This window comes from Hibiscus syriacus, unplaced genomic scaffold, assembly GCF_006381635.1.
Source record: "Hibiscus syriacus cultivar Baekdansim isolate YM2019G1 unplaced genomic scaffold, ASM638163v2 tig00110430_pilon, whole genome shotgun sequence".
In the NCBI taxonomy this organism is placed as follows: domain Eukaryota; kingdom Viridiplantae; phylum Streptophyta; class Magnoliopsida; order Malvales; family Malvaceae; genus Hibiscus; species Hibiscus syriacus.
In genome coordinates, this window is record NW_024062734.1 from 1,070,006 (window position 1) to 1,086,782 (window position 16,777).

Below are 16,777 nucleotides of genomic sequence, written 5' to 3' on the forward strand. Positions count from 1 at the left end.
TTCCTTGCATTTGTAACTGTCAACTAAGGATTTCTTGGCTAAATGGGGGGCTTTTTTTTTTTTGGTTGGGTAGTCTAAGTATTTAGTCACTCAACTATCACTTTAGTTCTAGTTTAGTCACTCAATTATTGTTTTTTCAAAATTATACATAAAATTCTATTTTGATCACTCACAGTTAAAAAATTAATGATTATGTTGACGTGTCATCATAAGGTAATATCACATCATCATTAAAAATATAAAAAATTATCACATCAACAACTATGTTTATTTTTATCGGTGGATGACCAAAAAAGTAACATTACATATGATTTTAGAAAGAAAAAAATTGAATGACTAAAATGGAATCAAAGTAATCGTTGGATGACTAAATAAAATGATTTACCCTTTATTCGGGAATAGAAAATGGACCCTTTTTTTCATGAATAAACTGGTGATGACTAAACATCAATGAAACTGAATTTGGAAGGCTCTGAATGAGGATCGATGACAGCTTATTTTGCATTGGACACACAAGCATTAGTTCTTGTGAGAGACGAATTTTTAGTGTCGATTATATTTGGATTACTGGATGGGATTATCAAGTTGTATTCAAAGACATCGATGAGGCAACATATGATTATTTTTTTGGGATTCAATTCTGGGTTCGTTAATCACTCATATAGATCAAAACATTCCTTCATCAATAATTTTTTGCGATACTTTTTATCATTATTATTTGAATTTAGATAATCGCATATCGTTCAGATCAAAACAAGATACATTTATTGGAAAATGAATGATGTAGATGATATTCTAACTCGTCTTAAGTTTACTGTAATAATAGAGCTAAAGGTGCTGCAACACCTACCTAATGATATTCAAAATCTTCTTCACCTTGACATGACCCAGTAAAGAAGAAAACCTCATATCGTTTGATGTTTCATGAATTCTGAGTTTACTCTGTTAGCATTCAAAATTCGAAGAAGGAATCAATATTTTTATATAAACATAGTACCCAAAAAAATAAATTTATAAGATAAAATATAAAAACTAAATTTTAAAATAAGTTGGAAACGAAACAGCTCATTCTCTGTATCAAGCTCTTGGCACAATGATTGGGCTTTTTTCTTGGGAAACTAAAATTGTAGAAGCCCGGTTATTTTGGATCGGGTTCGGACTTTGATATTTGGTAAATGGTACGGAGAGAGTAGCAAACAAAGCAGCGATATCGTAGTCTGGCTTTCGTTTTCTCTCTCTCTCTGTCTATAGCTGATAGTCTTTGTTTGCTGGAAGACAAGCCAAATCTTTCAAATCTCTTCAATCTTTCGTAAGACAATTGCAATTTTTTTCTTCTTTTTTAAATTGTTACTTTTTTTTTATTTCAATCTGAATTCCTCTCTTTTGGTTTAAACTCTCTTCCTTTTTATCTAATTTCGTAATTCAAGTTCTTCGTTTCTTGCACTTCCTATCGTTTTCCCCCTTCGTTTCCTCGTTTTTGCTTGTTTAGAATCCGACTTGTTGTTGTATGATTTGGTTCGAATGCAGGGTCTCTGGAGGGTTCTGCAAAATCAGGGCTTTGGGGGTTTTGGTACCTTTAGGGTTCAACTTTTGAAGGTTCCATTTTGAAGGGAAATTTTGTTTCTTTTGGTGCTTTTGATTATCGGGTATATGCTAAGATTGCTTGGGGTTTACTTTTTTTCCCCTGAATGCTTTAGGTTTGGTAGGTGTTTGATATTTTTCCCAAGTGAATTAGATTAGTGATGTCTATGAACAACAATAATCCCTCCAAGAGCCTCGGGGCCTCTTCGTCGCCGTTTGCTAATGCGGGGATGGTAGCTCCATCGATGTCCGGAAACCCCGCATTCTCGCAGGCACAGGCACAGGCACAACTAAGTGCTGGTTTTCAAGCTCAGTTTCAGTTATCACAAGCTCAGTTTCAGTTATCACAAGCTCAGGCCCTTGCTCTGGCTCAGTCGAAAGCTCTGGCCCATGCTCGAGCTCAAGGGCAGTCTGTTCATGCCCAATTCCAAGCGCAACTTCAAGCTCAAAGTTTGGCCCTTAGCCAAGCTCAAAATGCTGGCATCGGTAATTTAGGGTCATCTTCGCCATCCATGTCTACTCCTGGCAGTGCAAGTGCAAAGAGGATCTTTCAAAGGCCCCCCATGTATCCTCCTGCTGTTCCGATGACAAACACGATGTCCCCTTTGAGAACAATGGAACTTACGGCTGCCGCTAGAAGAAAGAAGCAGAGGATTCCTGACAAACAGCTACAAGAAAGAGTGGCTACCATTCTTCCGGAATCTGCTTTGTATACCCAGCTTCTTGAGTTTGAGGCACGAGTTGATGCTGCGGTAGCTCGGAAAAAAGTTGACATCCAAGAGGCACTAAAAAACCCACCTAGTGTTCAGAAAACACTTCGAATATATGTTTTCAACACATTTTCTAATCAGATTCAGACAATTCCAAAGAAGCCTAATGCAGAGCCCCCTGTGTGGACCCTTAAGATTATTGGGAAGATCTTGGAAGACGGGGTAGATCCAGATCAGCCTGGGTTTGTTCATAAAACGAACCCCCAGTACCCAAAGTTTTCATCATTCTTCAAAAGAGTGACTATCTCTTTGGACCAGAGACTATATCCGGATAATCATATCATTATATGGGAGCATGCTCGATCTCCCGCACCACAAGAAGGTTTTGAGGTGAAGAGAAAAGGGGAAAAAGAATTTACTGTGAATATACGGTTAGAAATGAATTATGTTCCTGAGAAGTTCAAGCTTTCTTCGGCTTTAATGGAAGTCCTTGGTATTGAGGTTGATACACGCCCAAGAATTTTGGCTGCAATTTGGCATTATGTGAAGGCTAGAAAACTTCAGAACCCAAGCGATTCGTCTTGTTTTAATTGTGATGCACAGCTTCAGAAAGTTTTTGGGGAGGATAGAGTGAAATTTACCATGGTTCCACAGAAGATATTGCAGCATTTGTCTCCACCACCACCCATACATTTGGAGCATAAAATCAAGCTTTCCGGGAATAGTCCTGCTGGAAATGCATGCTATGATGTGTTAGTGGACATACCCTTTCCTATACAAAGCGAATTGTCTGCTCTGTTGACAAATGGAGAAAAGACCAAAGAGATTGATGCTTGTGATGAATCAATATGTGCTACCATAAGGAAAATTCATGACCACTGTAGAAGGCGAGCATTCTTTCTAGGATTCAGTCAATCTCCAGTAGAATTTATAAATGCTTTAGTTCAGTCTCAGACCCGGGATCTGAAATTGGTAACTGGAGAACCTAGTCGGAGTGCTGAAAAAGAGCGCCATTCAGATTTCTTTAACAAACAATGGTAAGCCCATTTTTTTTTATTTTTTCTGCAGACTTGCAGTTACACTTATTGCGATATGGATCATTTAGAGCAACCTAGCCTATCACCTTATAGACATGCAGCCTTTGCCACTGACAATATCTTGCTTCTTGAATTGTGATTGATTTGGTAGAAACCTGAGTACTTGATTGACCTTTCAACCTTATTGCTTGTGCCTTGTCAAAAATATTTATCAAATCTTCCCTTTCATTGCCGCGTTCCGTAAAATTTTATTACATTAGATCTTTTGTTCTTTGCCAGAGCTCATATGTGAAACAATAGACATGCTGGTGGAGGGTCATCATGTGTTAGTTCATTCATGCATGTATCCTGTTAAAGGCTTGAAGTTTTATCTTAAAATCTTTTGATTGACACATTCAAGTTCTTTTTTGGTGGTTCTGACAGGGTCGAAGATGCTGTTATCCGTTATCTGAATCGCAAGCCGCCTGCTGGAAGTGATGCTCCAGGAAGCACATGAATGATGAATCATGCAACCCACCTGCTGCAAGTGATGCTTCGGAAGCTGATGAATCATGCAAAGACACCTGCTGCAGAAGTAAAGCTGATGAATCATGCAAGGCCACCTGCTGGAATTGGTTCTCCAGGGAGAACAAAAGTCACAGGCTCCGAAGGTGTCGATAACTTTCTAGGTTTTTCATTGATTTGAATCATGTATCAACTGAACTGTCTGTATACCTGTCCTTTAGAATTGCAATGTTGTTGAATGGGGATTTAGAGGGATGTAGAACAGGAAGTAGCTTGTTTAGGCATGATTATCATCAAACCCTTTTAAATTAGACATTAGAAATTAGCATGATAGTTTTGATTTTGTTCGATTTGTAATATATATATATGGTACACTTCTGGTTATGATACTTGGACTAAGATGTGAGTATCAGATATGTGTGCATGTTTAACATGCACATGGGTATGTGTATTTCTTTTCAAGTGGCCGTATCGTTATATTTATGTCCAAAAAGTATGTTGGGCACAAGCAATTCAGGAGAAGTGAAAATGAAGAGTTTAGAGCGACATAGGCCCTGGCCCTGGTTGTTTGTTTGTCCTGTCTGTTATCTGTCTTATGATAATTTTGGATATAAAAGAAAACAGAAAACGTGCAAGGCCTATCCAACAAATACAAAGCTATACTATATTTTGTCTATTTTCTTATTAGTAAAAGAATATTCAACGAATGATGGAAGTGGAATGATAAATAATATGTATATAAATTCATTGACCTAAGCTATTTTATAAGTTAGGAGTAAATATGTTACTAAATCATTTGACAATAAACATTTAAACACCTTGGGACCTCTAGAGATAACAATTATCTCTTTATTCATTGAGGTCGTTTAATGAATCGCTCATTCTCATCCCCTTCTTACAAATACTACATATACTCTTTGTGTTAATGTGACGACAAATTCGCTCTGTATTCGTAAGCAATTTATCGCTTAAGAGCAGCCAAAGAAACACTTCAACACGTTGGGGGCACATCGAGCTTCTAATCAATCTCCTAATGTCCACAAATCGGCTTCTCCTCCGCTGCAACAAGGGCACGATATGTTGATTTAGTAGAGAAGATTCTCCTCTCATCCCACTGCCAATCCAAAGTGTCGTCCCCAAGATTAGCTTGGGGGAGGGGGCTGGTCGCAGCGAACTTCCTCAAGATAGATCTCGGTAGCACACCATTTAAATGGTTTCAGTCCCACTGCCCCGAGCTTGCAACTAGCAAGCAACAGAAGCCGGTGAAGGGACCAATTGATGAAGTCGTTTATGCACCAAGGACCCTCATGGCTCAACCAAGTATCGAACCAAAAATCCGTATGTGCTCGGTTCGAATATTCCAGCTTAAGCCACCCAAAACATCTTCCCAAACTCGACATAGCCCCTTCCAAAGACGTGAGCAGCTGTGACCTCGCAACGCCATGAGAATCAACTCCGAACAATGATACTCGACCCTTACGATCTGCACCCACATTTAGTCGTACGTGTGATTAACTGGAAAGAAAGCAGTTTTACCCGGTGGCTTGGGCCATGCTTTTCTAATCGTGTCTTATGACATGTTAAGAATATCTTATGAGAATTTATCCACGACTAAAACATATCTTAATGTCTGAAAGTTGGATAGAACGGCCTTTACGTAAGGATTATATTACCCTTAACTTTAAGAAATACAATATGCTTATTTAATGATAAGAAACCATATATATACCACCATATAGAGGTAACAATAACTGAAATTTGAGCTCTATTTGGGCTCAAAGTCTGATATTATTTGAGCTTCAATTATAGTTTAAATAAAGAAAACCCGGTTTTAATTTTTGAACCAATTTTTTCCCATTGAAAAAACTGAAATTTGCAGTTCCTAACTTCATGGCTGCTAACGAGGTCGTCACTAGTAAGGCAGATATTCACACCTTTCTTTTAGGCTTATTTCAAAACGCAAAAGGGTTCATTTTGCGCTTCTTAATTTTTGTTGCTCCGTAACGGAATCCTATAGAAAAAAGAAGATAGATCCTGAAAAAGAAGGCTCAAAGGAGCAGCCATGGAAGTATCGGACGAACACGAACTTGATCGGCTGCTCTTTTTTGAGCAAGCTCGTAAAATTTCCGAAGCCAATTACGCTTCAGATCCTAACGACGCCGATGTTCGGTTCCCTCCTTCCTTGGATCTGCTTTTCTCCTTTTTTTCCAATTAAAATGTGTTTTTGGCTAGTTTTTTTCTTCTTTTTTTGGCAGAACTTGACCAGATGGGCCGGAGCTTTACTGGAGTTGTCTCAGTGTCAAAGTCCTCAAGTTTCCCTGAAAATGATCAAAGGTTCTCGTGTATATACTTTGTTTTTAAATTAATTGAAACCTTATTCCAATTGACAATAGTTTTCTTGCCATTGAAAATTGAATTTAGGTTTTATACATTGTTTATTATTTTTTAAATTAGATGCTATTGCGAAGTTAGAGCAAGCATTGTCCATTAACCCTCAAAAGCATGAAGCTTTATGGTGTTTGGGAAATGCTGAGACTTCTTTAGCATTTCTGACTAATAAGGAAGATGAAGCCGGGCCTCATTTCGATAAGGCTGCTACATATTTCCAGCAAGCAGTTGATGAGGTAATTTAATTTAATTTTTCGGAAAATCGGCTTGGATGCGTCTAACTCTACGTGCTGGTTATTGCTTGACGTGCTTTGTTTGACATAGAAAGTATATTGTGTATTTGTAGGATCCCACTAATGAAGTTTACCTCAAATCACTCGAAATATCTTCTAAGGTACTTTGATCTGGTTATCATTATATTGGTTTATTCTTAGGTAATGCTAATCTTCCATGTGATTTATAACTTTTAACAGCTTACCACAGCATATTATTTTTAGTTGTGAAAGTGTATGATGGACCTTGTTTGATTTTGATGAGAGGTTTTTGATTCTATATTTTCTGTATTGTAGTTTTTGATATTCAAGTGTGGGATTCTCGTTGTTTGTGTCTATCGTTCTTGTTTTTTCAGCTGTTATTAACTTGCATGTTGAGGTTAGTAGAGGTTATATTGCTTCGAATGTTTTTATTTATTTATTTAAACACCTGTGACTGACATTTTTGGACATGGATATGGGGATTTTACCTTCCAATGAATCTTGACCATTTGATTAACAAATTTTCCATCCTTCGTACCAAGCAAAGCCAAAAAGTCAAAGTAATATAGTGTAGAGGTCTCATGTAGTAATTGCTGCTGGTGTTTTCCTCCGCAATGCTGTGAAATTGAGGTTCATATGAATGAAGCTCGGTGTTCTTGTTTTATTGTAGAATAATGACAGTCTAGATTTTGTTTTTCATCTCGTACAAACTGCTAAATTTCGGAATGAACAAAGTTAATGATTTATGGTAGCAGAAGCATTCCGAGGGCATACAAACATGGAAGAGAAGAGAAAGTCAATCGGTTAAAGATTTCACCCTTAAATAATGGAAGAGTCTAGAGAGAAATGCCAAGTTCAAACTGAGATACTTCGTTCGTGATATGTGATCTATAGCTTTTTTTTCCCCCTCAGGCTCCAGAATTACTCCGCGAAATTCTTAAGCATGGTTTAGATCAACAAATGGTTGGGGTTGGATCTCCTCATGCTCCTGCATCCAGTTCAGAAAATGTAATACTCGTAATTTCTTCATTTCATGTTTCTCTTCATCCTATCTGCAGTTAGACTTCTTACCCTGTTATCTCTGTGTGGCTTGTATTGTTATGTGCTGTTTAATTGATCCCGATTTCTGCACTATCTACATTGGCATTTGGAATTGTCAAGGATAGAAGTCCATTAGTTTTTTCTTTTCTTGTTGTTTTCTGTTGATCCACATTTAAAATTGTTCATAGCTTCAGGGAAACAACATAAAAAATGTTTGATGTGTTGCTGATGTACCGTGGTTAATTGAGGGGACATTCATTTACACTTCCATGCATAACATGCACAAGTGTAATTTATAATGTAGATAGGATGCTTTTGCGCATCTGAGTCGCTTTGTTGAATAAAAGCATGCAAAAGATCACATATATCGTGAGGGAGGAATTGACATGATATTGTAAACATGAATCAAATGAGAATAGAAAGGATCAATGTAGTTCTCAAATGTGGGATACTGATTTGAGCTGCTGGGTTTCTCAATCTCCCATGAACTACATTTTTTCCTTTTTCCTCCTTTTTGGGTGATCCTGGACGATTGCTCAGTCTCGGATATGTTAAGATTGTTTCATTTGCATACAGTTTTTAATGACTTTTGTGTGCTTGAATCGTCTTTACTTTCTTGCAGCCCGGTAAAAAGGGTAAGAAAAACAATGATCTCAGATATGACATATTTGGTTGGATAATCCTTGCTATTGGCATCATCGTATGGGTCGGGTTTGCTAAATCTCGATTGCCACCACCGCCACGATAAGCTGAGGGATGCCTTGCCTTCAGACCTTTGAGTTTGAGACATTGGGAGAATAATGTGTTATCTTAGTTATTAATATCTTTTACCTTGTTCATGCTAGCTTTAGCTTAGTCTTCTGCATTTGTTACAAGTTAGAATTTATAGCCACGGCCTAATAAATCGATCATGGATTTACTAAGTTTTAAAATAACTATTTTGCATCAATCAAAAACTCTAATAGTAAACTCCAAGTGTAACCAAACCCAAAGCAAATAACAAGGAATCAAAACCTCTGACATAGTATGTAGACCATGTACATATTTAAATTCAAATTAAACAGTACAAATAATATATGACTATATGTACTGTTAATATTTAATAGTATAATTAATAACCATTAAATATGTTAGTTTTTTCTTTTATAAGTTTAAAGTAAATACAAGGCAATACATGTTAAAAAAGCTCCAAATCAATTGGCAATGAATGCTTATACTTCTGTCGGTGCTCGAGCTCATGATCACCAGGGAGAATAACAAGTCCCTTTAGTATGTTTGCTATGCGTAATTTAATATTTAGTTTAAAATTTTCAAATCGATCATTTTTCTTCTTCTTGTAATCTAGTCAATTTGAGCTTGCACCATTGTAGTCATGACTAAAATTTTTAGAGATTAAGATCACAATTTATGAGTAATAAATAAATAATGAGAACTTTCATAAAAATATTTGTATTTAATATTATAGATTATAAAAAGTATAAATACACTATGTCATATATTTTCGTATCATTAATTAATTGTAAGTAAAACATCTAACAAATTGTTCATAAATTAAAATATTTTAAATATATTTTTAAAAACAACAATTTTTAAATATAAAAAAATAGTTTTATTGCTTTTATTAGTTCCGAATACGTTAATATTTCCTCATCAAAATTTTGAATTAACAAAATGATTTTGATTTTATATAAATGATGTTAATTATGGACAGAAATTACAATTTTGATTTTTTAATCATTGTGTACTAAGAACACGAGGCATTTCAAAGTTTTAAGACATAAGTAGAAGTTGTCAACGACTTTAAGAGATCACTTGGTGTTTATAATGATAGTGTCTGAGCTTTAGTTAGAGGTTGGAGAGAGTGTAAACCAAAGCTTAGACTGTAAGGCAAATTATGGACAGAAATTACAATTTTGATTTTTTTTTTGACGAATTTTGTATGCTTGAACCAGGATCTATTGTTTTTACCCGGGATTTAAATTACCCTTACAATCTCATTTTTTATTGCATTACGTTTATTGTTAATATCACAGTCGTGAAATAACATTTTCAAATAACACTTTGACCACTATAATGGTTGTTATTCCTATAACGGGCATCTCACGATAAGCTGAGGGATGCCTTGCGATGCTCCCCTATGCCAAGTCTACATGTCTGTGGGGGTATTCAGACGGTCTTCATATCTTTGAGTTGAGACATTTGAGAATCATCGAGAATTATACGTTATTTTAGTTATTAATAACTTTTTTATTGATTTATCTACTAAAATTAGGTGTGTGATACGGGTCGGTTCGAATTAGTCAATGTGAATTCTTGGAATATGAATGACAAAAAAAAACTTTTTCCTTGTTAATAAGAAAAGTAAAATGAAAAAAGTATTTTATTATTATTATTATTTTGCATGAAACTATTATTTTTCTCCAAGTTACAGTTGAGCTAAAAACTTTTCTGTTATCTTGTTATATATTCTCATGCTAGCTCTAACTTAAGAGTTTTTTTTATGCGTTTGTTACAAAAAGTTAGAATTTATAGTTGTAACCTAATAAATTCATTATGGGTTTAGTAAGTTTTTTTAATTAATTATTGATATCCAATCTATAGACTAATTAATCCAAATCGAGTTGTATAAAGGTCTATTATAAGGGTTATCTTCTCAGTTTACTTCATATGTAAATGTTAATATTCAAATCTCTAATTTTATTTGAAAATTTAATATCTCATCGCACTAAAAAAAAATCTGGTTGACGGTGGATTTAGTAAGTTTTAAAATAACTATTTTGCACTTGTATTTATCCATCGATCTATTGTTGATTTCTATCACTTGGGTTAATTATGCAGCGAGTCCTCACACTTTTTAGAAATTTACAACCAAGCACCGATAATTCACAAAGACTAACTTAACCCCACTTAAAGATAAAAAATTTAACCACAATTTAAGATGTCACAGACCATACAAAACTGAAGAACCAATGTAGGTACGAAACACTAGAGACCAAGGACCATAATATCTAACATTGAATTTCACATTAAGCACGAAAATTAGTGTGAAACTTGTTTTCTTTCAGCACCAAAAGAATTGTACAACCTCAATCACACAATCGGGGATTGATTACTCCTCACAAAAAAATTAGAGCAGAAAAAAAAACTCTGTTGACGCCATCTAAATCAGCAAAACAATATGACTTCTACATTCAATAACCTGGTTATAGCTTTAGGGATCCCTCTCTCTCTATATATGTGTGTAGATTTGTGTCAACAATTTGTCAATATCAAACAAGGTAAGAACTAGAAATGGTAAGTCAATTAACATTAGGGTCCTAAGGTTTCAGCCCTCAATATTATAGGATGGTACATACTTGACTTGTTTTCAAGCATATTAGTGCGGATTGTAGGTGTCTTGTTGCCTGAAGTTTTTATAGGTTATCTGGACACGCTTGCATCTGGTTCTTTTGCATCTTCTATTTTAGTTTAGAAATCACTGAAATTGTTTGGTTCATGCAATGATTTCTGTTTCTAAATAAGTGAAAATTGCAGTACCTAAATTTCCAGCCTTAAGTAGGAAAACATTCCCAAGTTGCTTGTGTTACTATTAGATCTTTGACCTTGTTTTTGAAAATGCATCCCAATTTGTATAGTTTCAGTTTAGTATCTTGCATTTCTTTCTTTGCCAACTGATCTCAGTTTCGTCGGGATACTGTTGCACCTCGACATATGCATTTCACTTGTTCCTCAACAACGGAGTACTATACAACGATTCCATGCCTTATAATTTAAGTGTACCATGCACGAAGAAATGCAGTCCAGAGGCCAATGCTAATAAAAAATTGACATATTCAATTGAAATTCATCCTTCAAAAGGAAGGTTTAGCATGAAGTATACGACTCATTGGACCAAAAGTCATAATGGTTGTGTTTATTTCAACAACTAAAACAAAATTTCCAACAAAAGTGAATATAAAGAAAACTAGAAAACCCCCATGTCTGAATTTGAATTGCTTTAATGAATTCAGATATAGCCATCCAGTTATTCTATCTTTTTAGCCTTCATGCTGAAAATACACACTGATTGCCTCGCTTCCTGCAAGCCAGTAATAAGATCCATATGGATTATCAAACATGACGAGTACAGATGAAGCATGGCAAAATCTTAAACCAATATAAAAAAAATTCATAAATGGAGATGCTTGTCCATCGTATTAGTTGCATTCGAAGTAGACAAATTAATGTCTGTGTATCAGTTTGTTAAGCTACCATTATTTGGTTTATCTTGAGGAAGATTCCATTCAGCTATAAGAGTCAAAAACAACTCCATCCAACATACTCCATACCTAACCCCACGCAGTCCATCTATGTTGCTCCAACTCTTCATTTTTCTAAAATTACCTAGTCACGACAACACCCATGTCCAATGTATTTTGACACGATCATAGGGATAAGACCCCAATAAACATAATATCCTCCAAATACATGAAAAATAGAGAAAAAAAATATTGAACATGCTCGTGTGAGACACATCCTATCCGACACATACCGAAGTCCAACAAACATACAAGAGGCAGCTTATCTTCTACTCTTTTCAGCCTTTTTCATTATCTTGTCTAAAATGAAAGTTTGAATCAATTGCTCGTTAGTAATTGCAAAATTGGTTCTTTACAGCCATTTTTGCTGAAAGCTGCGAATTAAAAAAACAATTGCATTGATACGTTGAGTTCACAATATCTCCAAGGTAGAATAAAATGACCATATAAAGAAAAGATCAAGCGCACTGAGATGCAAACATGGATTCATAAATAAAATAATACATCCGGTTAAGAAAACTAATTCAATTTTCCAGATCTCGCAAACAGTAAAAAAAACCTATAATATTCAGGCAAATTCCATTTGCCTAGAGTAATCAACAATCAATTTTTCAAAAATTCCGAGATTTTTTATTTTCCGTGCTTTATTCATTTTAATTCGAATAAATTAAGATCAATACGAAAGCAATAACATATAATGATACAATAAACCAACAAAGTAACATGAAAAACAAAATAGAAATGGAAGGAATCGAACCGCACCTAACCAGATCCAACAATAATATTGTTAATGGGGATAAAGATGAGCTTAACGAAAAACCCTACAAATCCCATAACCACGAATCCGATCGCTGTACGAAACGCCACCTTCGTAAACTCTGAAACAAAACAAAGAAAAAAATCATGCAATCACAATTCAGATCGATCAAACAAAACCTAAAATTAGAAAGGAGATAGGAGTAACCTTTTTGATCAGGCTTGTGGCATTTCTTGACAAGACGAACGCTATCCTTAGCGAACTCTCTTAGCGGATCGAAAACTGAATCAATTGCGTCCATATCTCCACTCCCCCCTTTCTGGTTTTGCTTTGGTCTTTGGAATAGATAAACTTTAAAGGAATTTTTAAGATCTGCGGATCTATTATAAGGGGAGAATTCCAAGAAAAGCAACTTAAGGCAAATGAATAGGAGCCGTTAAATAAGATACGAGAGTAAAACAGATGATCTGAGCCGTTGATAATAATTAAAAAAAGAAAAAAGGAAAAACTGGTGAAAAATAGGAATGGTTGGGGGATTGTACAAGGAAACATGTTAATATGAGGCTAAAAAATAACATAACCGAAAATTTGAAAGAAAAAAAAACCCTTAACAAAATCGATTTAGTACGACTAAAAATGTTGATTTATATCTAATATATTAATTATAATGGCGTAATTTGATCGGTTAATATTAATATTTTTTATAAATATAGATAATTTCGAATTTAAAAAAATGAAAAATGTGAATATTGCAAAGTATTAATATTTTTTCATAAATATCAATACTTTCAAATTTAAAAAAATATGGAAAATGAGAAGACTGAAAAGTTTCAATATTTTTTCATAAATATCAATATTTTTGAATTAAAAAAATAGAAAACGAGAAGGCTGCAAAGTATCAAACTTTTTTTAAAATAAATATCGATACTACGATCTGATGGTCGATACTTTAACATTTGATTAATGGTAAAATATTTATACTTTTTCTATTATGTTCGATACTTTAACATTTGAGAAAATTGATGGTAATTAAAATATCGATACATGTTTCTTTGAAAAAAATGTTCAAGTTAAGATCGAAAGTTACTTATTTAAAATTTTTCATTAAAATATCGTTGTAAAAATATCGATAGTGTAATAATAATTAAAACTTAACGGGTTAAAATAAAATAGACGCAACCTATTACGTTAAATTAGCTACCGGTTTGTTTAAATGTATAATAATAATGTAAGCGATAAAATATTTACAACTTTAACCGATTAAAATAAAATAAGCGCAACATATTACGTTAAACTATCTACTAGTTTGTTTAAATGTATAATAATAATGTAACTGGTTAAATAAAATAGACGCTACATATTATGCTAAACTAGCTACCAGTTTGTTTAAAGGTATAATATTAATATAAACGGTAAAATATTTACAACTTAATTAGTTAAAATAAAATAGGCACTATCTATTAAGTTAAACTAGCTACTGGTTTGTTTAAAGGTATAATATTAATATAAAACGGTAAAATATTTACAACTTAATTGGTTAAAATAAAATAGGCTTTACATATTACATTAAACTACCTATCGATTTGTTTAAAAGTATAATATTAATGTAAACGGTAAAATATTTACAACTTAATCGTTTGAAATATTTTTTTTTAAATTTGAAAGTATCGATACTTGTAGGTTGATGTGGGGGATTCATCAACTTTTTCAAAAATATCAATACATCAGATATCAATTATCGATAATTTAACATTCATCAACTTTTTCAAATGCTAAAATCTCGATAACAATGATTACAAAATTTAAAAATCTAAAGTATCGATATCAACTATTAATAATTTTTCTGAATATGTATTAATACATATACACTAAGTATCAGTATTAATAATTTATATACATCTACACTAAGTATCAATAAGAAGTATAAGAGTTTCGATACATCTACACTAAGTATCAATATTTTTACAAATATATTTTAATGGAATTTTGTAAATAAGTAACTTTCAATCTTAACATTTCAATTTTTTTTAGATTAACAAGTTTCTAAAATGATAAAATATTAAACATCATAGAAAACAATATCAATATTTGTTAAAGTATCGACCATCAGACCACAGTATTATCAATATTTATTTTAAAAATAATTTCCATACAAAGATACGTAATATATTAAATCATTACCGATTTCATTAAACACAACTTTAATATTTTAGATCGTAACCTACTTATTTATTCACAATAATATTATTGGGCACAACCTAGTATGTTAATATTTATTTATAACAAAATAAATATTTAACATATTTTGTTGTTGTTGGATTTCGAAGACCCTATTAGCTTAAACTCTGGTAACATATTAGGCGCAATCGAATATGTTGATAATATTTATAACAAAATAAGTAATTAACTTATTTTGTTATATTGTGATTTCTAAGGTCAATCAGCTTAAACTTTAGTAACATTTTTTGCGCTACCTAATATGTTGATAATATTAGAGAAAATCGCCTCAGTGACCAAAAAAAAGTTATAATATACGATTTTAACCAACTTTTTTTGGATTTGCCAAAATGACCAATAAAATCGCAACGCGAAATAAAAATCGCAACGCGATCCCCAGAATCGCAAATCAGTTTCCAAAATCGCAACGCGATTCTTGAAAATCGCAATGCGATAGTACAAATTCGCATTGCGATTTTCCAAAATCGCAACGCGAATATTAAAATCGCAACGCGAACACATAAATCGCAACGCGTATCCGTAAATCGCAACGTGTATCCGTAAATCGCAACGCGTATGGGTAAATCGCAATGCGTATCCGTATATCGCAACGCGTATCCGTAAATCGCAACGATAATACATAAAATCGCAACGCGTATCCGTAAATCGCAACGCGATATTTAAAGCGCCATTATAATCGCTACGCGTATTTTATTTTCAAATTACAAAAACGAATATTAAGACAAAATCCCGTAATCGCAACTCATAACCTAAAACCTAAAATCACAACTCAGTCCCATCTCCATCTCTCACTCTCTACGGCGAAGAAATCCGTCCCCATCTCCGAAGATTTCCGTCCCCATCTCCGGCGAAATCCCTCACAACCATTCACGGTCAGAAATCCCTCACAATATTCAGAAATGGAAAATCAACCTCCGAGGGTTAGTTTTTTTAATTATTTTTATTTTGAAATGTTTGCATTATTGTAGGTTTTTCATATTGAAACTGATGATAAGTTTACTGGTCATTTCAATAATAGATTAACCATTTCACTTAGATTTCATTTCGCGTTACGATTCTGTCGTTGCGATTTTCAAGTTAGTATTTGTCTTTGTCTTTGTTCTGTCTTTTGGTTGAAGTAATGCAATCCATTCAAGTTTCAATTTGCAGAAGAGTCGCAACGAGATAAATGAAAATCGTAACGAGAGAATGACTGTCGCAACGAGAGAAATGAAAATCGCAACGCGAAACCAAAATCGCATTGCGATTTTCATTTCGCGTTGCGATTCTCTCGTTGCGATTTTCATTTCGCGTTGCGATTCTCTCGTTGCGATTGTCATTTCGCGTTGCGATTCTCTCGTTGCGATTTTCATTTCAACCCAAAGACAAAACAGTGTTGCAAATTTTAGTTTCAAGAATAAACTACTACTTTTTATGTTTATTGTTTTTGGTATATCTTCACAGTGTAGTTTTTGGTATATCTAACTTGGTATGTTTATTGTTTTTGTAGAAATTTTTTTCGGCTCAATTGACCTTGAGAAATAAAGTCAGTCTGGCCACTACAATTGCTTCGAAGCTTTCACCTGCTCAAAGACAATTGTTTGAGGAAACCTGCTTCGGGCCATGGCTGAGAGTACAGCATCCGGGTGGAGATGCTAATTTGACCCATTTATGGCTTCAGACCATGACATCAAATCTACCCGACAGTATACAACGTGGTGAGGAAGAGATATGGTTTCATTTTCCACCAGCGTATACTTGTTTTGGGCGGAAGGAGTTCTGCTTAATCACTGGTCTACGATTCGGACACGATGATGTAGGCCGATACACTCGTCATATCGCCCGCCCATCATGGTTATCCCGGGTTTTTCCGGATGAGTCAATGGAGAAGCCGAACCTACATGTCGACGACCTGAAGAAATTATTTAATAAGAAAGTGGTTTCACTCGGATGGATGACGTCGATGTTGTCCGAGTATGCCTTCTACTAC

The 16,777-nt window shown here is 34.2% G+C and overlaps 3 protein-coding genes across 5 annotated transcripts; 2 read left to right on the forward strand and 1 right to left on the reverse strand.

Moving 5' to 3' along the window:
- Positions 1-1,268: 1,268 nt before the first annotated feature.
- LOC120125417 (SWI/SNF complex component SNF12 homolog) lies at positions 1,269-4,180 on the forward strand. 2 transcript variants are annotated; one of them, XM_039143842.1, is made up of 4 exons: positions 1,269-1,309; positions 1,698-3,328; positions 3,752-3,830; positions 3,923-4,180. In XM_039143842.1, the coding sequence occupies exons 2-3, from the start codon at positions 1,743-1,745 to the stop codon at positions 3,822-3,824; spliced, it is 1,659 nt and encodes a 552-aa protein (XP_038999773.1). In that variant the 5' UTR covers positions 1,269-1,309; positions 1,698-1,742; the 3' UTR covers positions 3,825-3,830; positions 3,923-4,180. The 2 variants fall into 2 exon arrangements, with proteins under 2 accessions (XP_038999773.1, XP_038999772.1); XM_039143841.1 differs by lacking the exon at positions 1,269-1,309 and having other exon boundaries at positions 1,364-3,328.
- A 1,524-nt stretch (positions 4,181-5,704) lies between these two features.
- Positions 5,705-8,457, forward strand: LOC120125208 (mitochondrial import receptor subunit TOM20-like). The gene is made up of 6 exons (XM_039143690.1): positions 5,705-5,996; positions 6,088-6,166; positions 6,287-6,456; positions 6,567-6,614; positions 7,387-7,482; positions 8,138-8,457. The coding sequence occupies exons 1-6, from the start codon at positions 5,895-5,897 to the stop codon at positions 8,261-8,263; spliced, it is 621 nt and encodes a 206-aa protein (XP_038999621.1). The 5' UTR covers positions 5,705-5,894; the 3' UTR covers positions 8,264-8,457.
- A 2,944-nt stretch (positions 8,458-11,401) lies between these two features.
- Positions 11,402-12,949, reverse strand: LOC120125209 (protein transport protein Sec61 subunit gamma-like). 2 transcript variants are annotated; one of them, XM_039143692.1, is made up of 3 exons: positions 12,778-12,949; positions 12,576-12,691; positions 11,402-11,622 (listed from the first exon to the last, which is right to left on the reverse strand). In XM_039143692.1, the coding sequence occupies exons 1-2, from the start codon at positions 12,869-12,871 to the stop codon at positions 12,576-12,578; spliced, it is 210 nt and encodes a 69-aa protein (XP_038999623.1). In that variant the 5' UTR covers positions 12,872-12,949; the 3' UTR covers positions 11,402-11,622. The 2 variants fall into 2 exon arrangements, with proteins under 2 accessions (XP_038999623.1, XP_038999622.1); XM_039143691.1 differs by having other exon boundaries at positions 11,402-11,593; positions 12,778-12,947.
- Between the last annotated feature and the right edge of the window lie 3,828 nt (positions 12,950-16,777).

Bases quoted from the DNA above. Each gene is read 5' to 3' on its own strand.
- LOC120125417 (XM_039143842.1), top strand. From the start codon at position 1,743: ATGTCTATGAACAACAATAATCCCTCCAAGAGCCTCGGGGCCTCTTCG. The intron at 3,329-3,751 runs GTAAGCCCATTT...TGGTTCTGACAG, and splicing joins GATTTCTTTAACAAACAATG to GGTCGAAGATGCTGTTATCC.
- LOC120125208 (XM_039143690.1), top strand. From the start codon at position 5,895: ATGGAAGTATCGGACGAACACGAACTTGATCGGCTGCTCTTTTTTGAG. The intron at 5,997-6,087 runs GTTCGGTTCCCT...TTTTTTTGGCAG, and splicing joins CAGATCCTAACGACGCCGAT to AACTTGACCAGATGGGCCGG. The intron at 7,483-8,137 runs GTAATACTCGTA...ACTTTCTTGCAG, and splicing joins CTGCATCCAGTTCAGAAAAT to CCCGGTAAAAAGGGTAAGAA.
- LOC120125209 (XM_039143692.1), bottom strand. From the start codon at position 12,871: ATGGACGCAATTGATTCAGTTTTCGATCCGCTAAGAGAGTTCGCTAAG. The intron at 12,692-12,777 runs GTTACTCCTATC...GTTTTGTTTCAG, and splicing joins CCACAAGCCTGATCAAAAAG to AGTTTACGAAGGTGGCGTTT.